Here is a 5,338-nt window from a genome sequence, read left to right on the forward strand (position 1 = left end):
CCTTACTCTAATCCATATAATTCTACGTTTATTTAACATTACTTAAATATTTTGTAATTAAAAACTTTTGGAAAAAAAAGATTCTGTAAATAATTCTTCTCATAAGTTAGAGGAAATTCGCGGGTAATGTGAAATACTCTTATAAATAGAACCACAGCGATATCTAGAATATTAAGTGTAACAATCTAGCGGACAGCAGTGGAATTACTATAGCCGGCCCTATAATCTAACATTCTAACATACAAAGTGGCAGCGTGGCACAACGTGTCGTTAAATAGCAAATTAAAATTGAAAATTTGGCGTGTACCGCATACAGCGTAAGGTTAGTATATAAACTTTTATTTTACAGTTTATCTACTTAATCAATTCTTAATCGATTTTTGTTGCATGTAAAACTAAGATAGAATTTTAGTGTGATATACTTAACAAGTTTCACATGGTGTACAATTCTCATATGGTGTACATTGTATACGATAAAAAGATAAAATAGTAATGTCGGACAAGGCGAGATAGTTTATAATCCGCCACTTTATTGTATTTTAAGTATTGTATTTTATATTGTATTTTATATCTATTGTTTCTTTCTTTAGGTGTAATATTATTATGATAAGTAAATATTAATGAGTATATATGAGTAAAAGTTTTAAACGTGTTACATACATTTGTATGGCATTGTTACAAAAAGCATACAAATTTTTTTTGTAATTTATTATAATATAATAAATATATAATATAATAATTATTGTAGACTATTTATTATTAATATGTCTTAAAATAGAATAAAAATTACTTTTTTTGCAAGATTAATAAAGCGATTCACCTTGCCCGACATGGTTCACCTTACCCGACAAAAATCTACCTTCGAAAATTTTGCTGTAACATTAAACTCACTATAAATAAACGAAATTGGGAACACGTTGTAACAAACATTTGGCATCACAACTCAGCGTAAATAAAGTTCAGCTATCTTTCAGCTTCTCATAGTTTTCAAATTATATTGAAAAAGGCTTAGGCTTCCTCTACAGTTTTGCAACATTTTTATCATGCCATCAATATATTATATTTGCATTTTTAAATACAAACCCTGTTTAGATCATCCTCCATGTGTGTGATTTGGTAACATACACTTCGCATTCTTTTTGCACAATTGCGAATTTTGGATTAACAGCTGCGATAGATATGTATATAAAATAAGATATCTACATACATTTTATATACATATCTACAATGTATTAAATATATTTATTAAAGATATTATATAAATCCAGTCCACAATAGCAATGATATTTTATTACAAATTTACACCAAAATTACATACCAAACGCACAGTTATTTAAGTACACAAATTATATATATAATTTTAGAATTTTTAATAAATAGCTAATTACACACATATATACATATATGTGTGTGTGTATTTATATTTAATAAATGATATATGAATATATCAATCGTTGCGTACAAAATGTCTACGCGGAATGTATAATACTTTTATCACATTATTACAAAGTAATTAAGATTATGATAAAAATTAAAATTACAGATTTTTAATAAAATCACTGATATCTAATTGATACCAGTGCAATTTTTGCAAGATTAAAAAAAAACGAAAAATATGATACAACCTAATCATTGCGACATTAATGATTATGTCGCTCTTTTTGCATTATTTTACATTTAACCAATCTTGCTAAATTTTTGAAAATAAGAAATAAGAATTAAAAGACTATACAATAATATGCTATAAAAAAATTTACAAAGTGAGCAAGGTTTCGTTAAGAACGTTTCGAGGAGTGAACAAGAATAGTTCACGATGATCGTAATTGATGCTAAACCCAACACTTCTCACACAGCATACATATCAAAAAGACGTCCAGAAGATATCCCGAAGATATATTTAGACGATGGGATATCTTCAGGATATCTTCTGAACGTCTTTTTGATATGCTTGCTGTGTGGGATTCTCTTGGGAAATGTCGCTCTATAATTGTTTCTCCGCGCCAAATACCTATTTTTTGTTACAATGAATTTAGCAACTGTAAAACTATTTCTTTTTGTAGCCATACGAAGAGATCGCTGCAACAGAAAAAATATCTCTCTTATCGACAAGTTTCACTGGAATACATTTGCGTCTCCAAAATAGCTTTTGAACTTTATTTTCAATTGCGTTATCTGGTTACCATTGCGAGATGAGTGATAAAGTTTTCCTTTGGACTTACCTTCGTATTCCTTGTCGACTTGTATTAGCAATGAGTACCATTGGGGTCCGTCTATCGTTTTCATTTCCAGCGTACCGCCATATTGCGCCGGTAAACATTTCGGCGATATATATTGATGCAATGATTTGCGATCAGTGCCGTGAAAGATTATCTGGCGGAAGAAAGATATAAAATCCGTTTAGAAAATCAAATCGTAAATTTTTGATATTTACAGGAAGATAAATCCTATTTTCTTCATGAAGAACAATTGATATTTTAATTATTCCAATTAAAATATCAATTGTTCTTCACAAAGAAAGTGGGATTTATTTTCCTGAATATCAAATATCAATTGTTCTTTCACGAAGGATGTAGCCAAATCTGCCGCAAAGCGTCATCTGCTACAAATTTTGTCGGCAGAAACATAACAGAATCTGCTAACCGAATATGACTGCAGAAACCTAGCAGAATTTATTATTGACAATCATTTAAATGATGATATACTTCACTTAAACGACTAAATAACAGATTCTGCTCGGTTTCTGCTATTCTTATACTCAGTAAATGATCTGCTCGTAGTATGACAATAGATTGGCAGCAGATTTTACTTCGATATAATTTGACAGATTGTCGGCGAAAACCGAGCAGAATCTGTTATTTCCTAAACATTTACATTTAAATAGAATACATCATTTAAATGGCAGATTTTACTCAATTGTTGCAATCAATTTGCCGTTATATACTGTATAGCAGAATCCGTTATATTTCCGCTGGCATACTATCAACAAAATTTGCAGCAGACATTATCAAAATTTGCTCTCGACAGAGCTATTTGGCTATTCGGGCAATATACTCACCCTGGTCTTCAACTTCTCCTTCAGGAACGGTTTGAACAGCGCGAACACCATGTTGAACACATACGGCTGGTTCACGATGTGTATGTTCTTGATTCTGACGGGCATCGCCTCCTGGAGCAGATCGACTATTCTCTTGGCGAACGGCGGGGTGAACTGCCAGGTTTGCTGGAGGGTGAGACCGTCCATGTCGAATATGACGACCGCGCCGGCAATCTGCGTGCTCGGCTCCAGCATGGCCGCCTCCAGATACAGCACGCATCCTTTGTAGACCTCGTCGAGACTGCACTTATTGTGCTTCCATTTTTTGCCGAGCTCAATTATCAGTATACGCCGGCCGTGCTGGTCGCGATTAGGCAGCACGGTCAGGATGTTATGCTCGAAGATATTCTGCTCCCTGCTTGGCTTCAAGTTATCGTACACGGACGCATGCTTCACCTTGAAGTTGTAATAGTGCTTGATGAGATCAACCGCCGATTCGGGATAGTACTTGCACGGCCTTAAAAACCTGATCAGCCAGGCCTCGTTGTCCAACGGGCATTTCAGATCCTTTTCGGCTGCCAGATAAAGAGAATTTTAAACGTTTTGACGCAAACGTTCGAGAAGTTTAATAAGATGTTTACGAAAGATGTTTTTTAAACGTCTCCGGCGAGAAATATCGTGATAATTTATTTAAGCATTTTAAAGATTAAGAGCTCAAGGCTTAAACGCTCAAACGTATTTAGCATGCGTTATTGACATTTACAATATAATTTGCATCTCATTTTATATTTTTCAGACATTTCGTAATCTTTACATTAATTTACCAGATCTTTCACATTTAGCACGCTACCTTTTAATAATTCCTGCAGGCGTGCAATCGACTGTTTTTGTAGCTCCGGAGATTCTCTCAATTCCTTCCTGGCGACTTCTTGCAATTCCGGACTAGGAGGACCTAGCTCGAACTCGAGCGTGAAGTCACCGATTTTTATGAACGGCACTTCGGTGAGATCCGACAACATGATACCTGAAAAAGTAATGCAACATGTTAGCAAGACTTTTAGCCAATATTTGTCCAATTTTCCTTTCACAGATATTCTCTATATAACAGCAACAGTAAACACTCGTAGATGTTTATGGGAACAACAAATAACTAATTTGTGCTACTTTATTAACAAATCAAGTTGTTAATGATATTAATAGTGTAAAAGAAAAATTTTGCAAACGATATTATCTCTATACTTATCTCTATTTATCTCTATTTATCTCTATTTATCTCTATTTTTACAGACACTTTATCTCTATTTATCGGTTAAACATAAAAAGATAAAAACATGAAGAGTAATAAATTTTTACTTAGATCATTTATGTTAGACTTTTGTTATACCGCACACTCTCTATTTTAAATGCTGAAGCAAGTCGATTTTTGTTCATAACGTATTTTGTGGATATACATGCAATAATTACCAACACTGCATATACGCAACATATACCTGTTTTAATATCACGCGAACGAACCGCGGAAACAACCAAGTCTCTCAAGGAGTCAAGCGATACTGCCAATCGATCGGTAAAAATCGTTAAAAGAAACGAGTATTACTCGTCGTCAGCTCAGAACGATCATTAATTAGTGCATCATGAATGCAGTGACGCAGCCGACTGACTCCGGAGGCTGTGGAATAAAAATCTCCGCTGCTCGGCGCGTCACGTTCGCGCGGACAATCATTGGAAACGTGACTCAGCTACGTTATTGGAAACATTTGAACAGAATCATCCTGTGGTCAGATAATTATTCCGCGAGCTACCAAATAACTGTAACTACGGTACATTTCTACAGCGTGGCATAATAAAAAGATATCGCACTGTAATAAAATTTTTATTGGATAAACATAAAGTTAAAAAGGTATCATAAAATTTTTAAATGTAAATCAACTATAAACTATTATTACTATCAAATGTCAATTATCGTTTATCATATTTATCCAATATTGACAAAAGGAGCGAAAGGAATTTGTGAAAGACACATGTATATTGGCTGAGTTTCGATATTCACTGTCAGTAATAGAAATCTATAATTTACGTCACGTATACCTATACTATAAATTTCCAGTACTGGCAGTGAAAAACGAGACGCACAGCCTATATTTATTAAAGTTGAAAAAAGTACGACGAAGAACAAAATCAGCGCTGTTTAAATATTGTCTCTGTTGAGTCACACATAGATTTGTTTCCTCATGATGAAGAAATAGAGAAAAAACGAGGTTTATTCCATCGCTGTAGCGCGTATATTAATCACAGTACAATTTT

The 5,338-nt window shown here is 33.6% G+C and overlaps 1 protein-coding gene across 1 annotated transcript; it reads right to left on the reverse strand.

The window, feature by feature from the left end:
• Positions 1 to 2,017: 2,017 nt before the first annotated feature.
• On the reverse strand, positions 2,018 to 4,865 carry LOC112456964 (alpha-tocopherol transfer protein-like). Its single transcript, XM_025019790.1, has 5 exons — positions 4,525 to 4,865; positions 3,885 to 4,058; positions 3,056 to 3,609; positions 2,220 to 2,370; positions 2,018 to 2,076 (listed from the first exon to the last, which is right to left on the reverse strand). Exons 2-5 carry the CDS (start codon positions 4,051 to 4,053, stop codon positions 2,045 to 2,047), a joined length of 906 nt encoding a protein of 301 aa, XP_024875558.1. The 5' UTR covers positions 4,054 to 4,058; positions 4,525 to 4,865; the 3' UTR covers positions 2,018 to 2,044.
• Between the last annotated feature and the right edge of the window lie 473 nt (positions 4,866 to 5,338).

Source organism: Temnothorax curvispinosus, unplaced genomic scaffold, assembly GCF_003070985.1.
Source record: "Temnothorax curvispinosus isolate PA1 unplaced genomic scaffold, ASM307098v1 QBEX01007316.1, whole genome shotgun sequence".
Lineage (NCBI taxonomy): Eukaryota > Metazoa > Arthropoda > Insecta > Hymenoptera > Formicidae > Temnothorax > Temnothorax curvispinosus.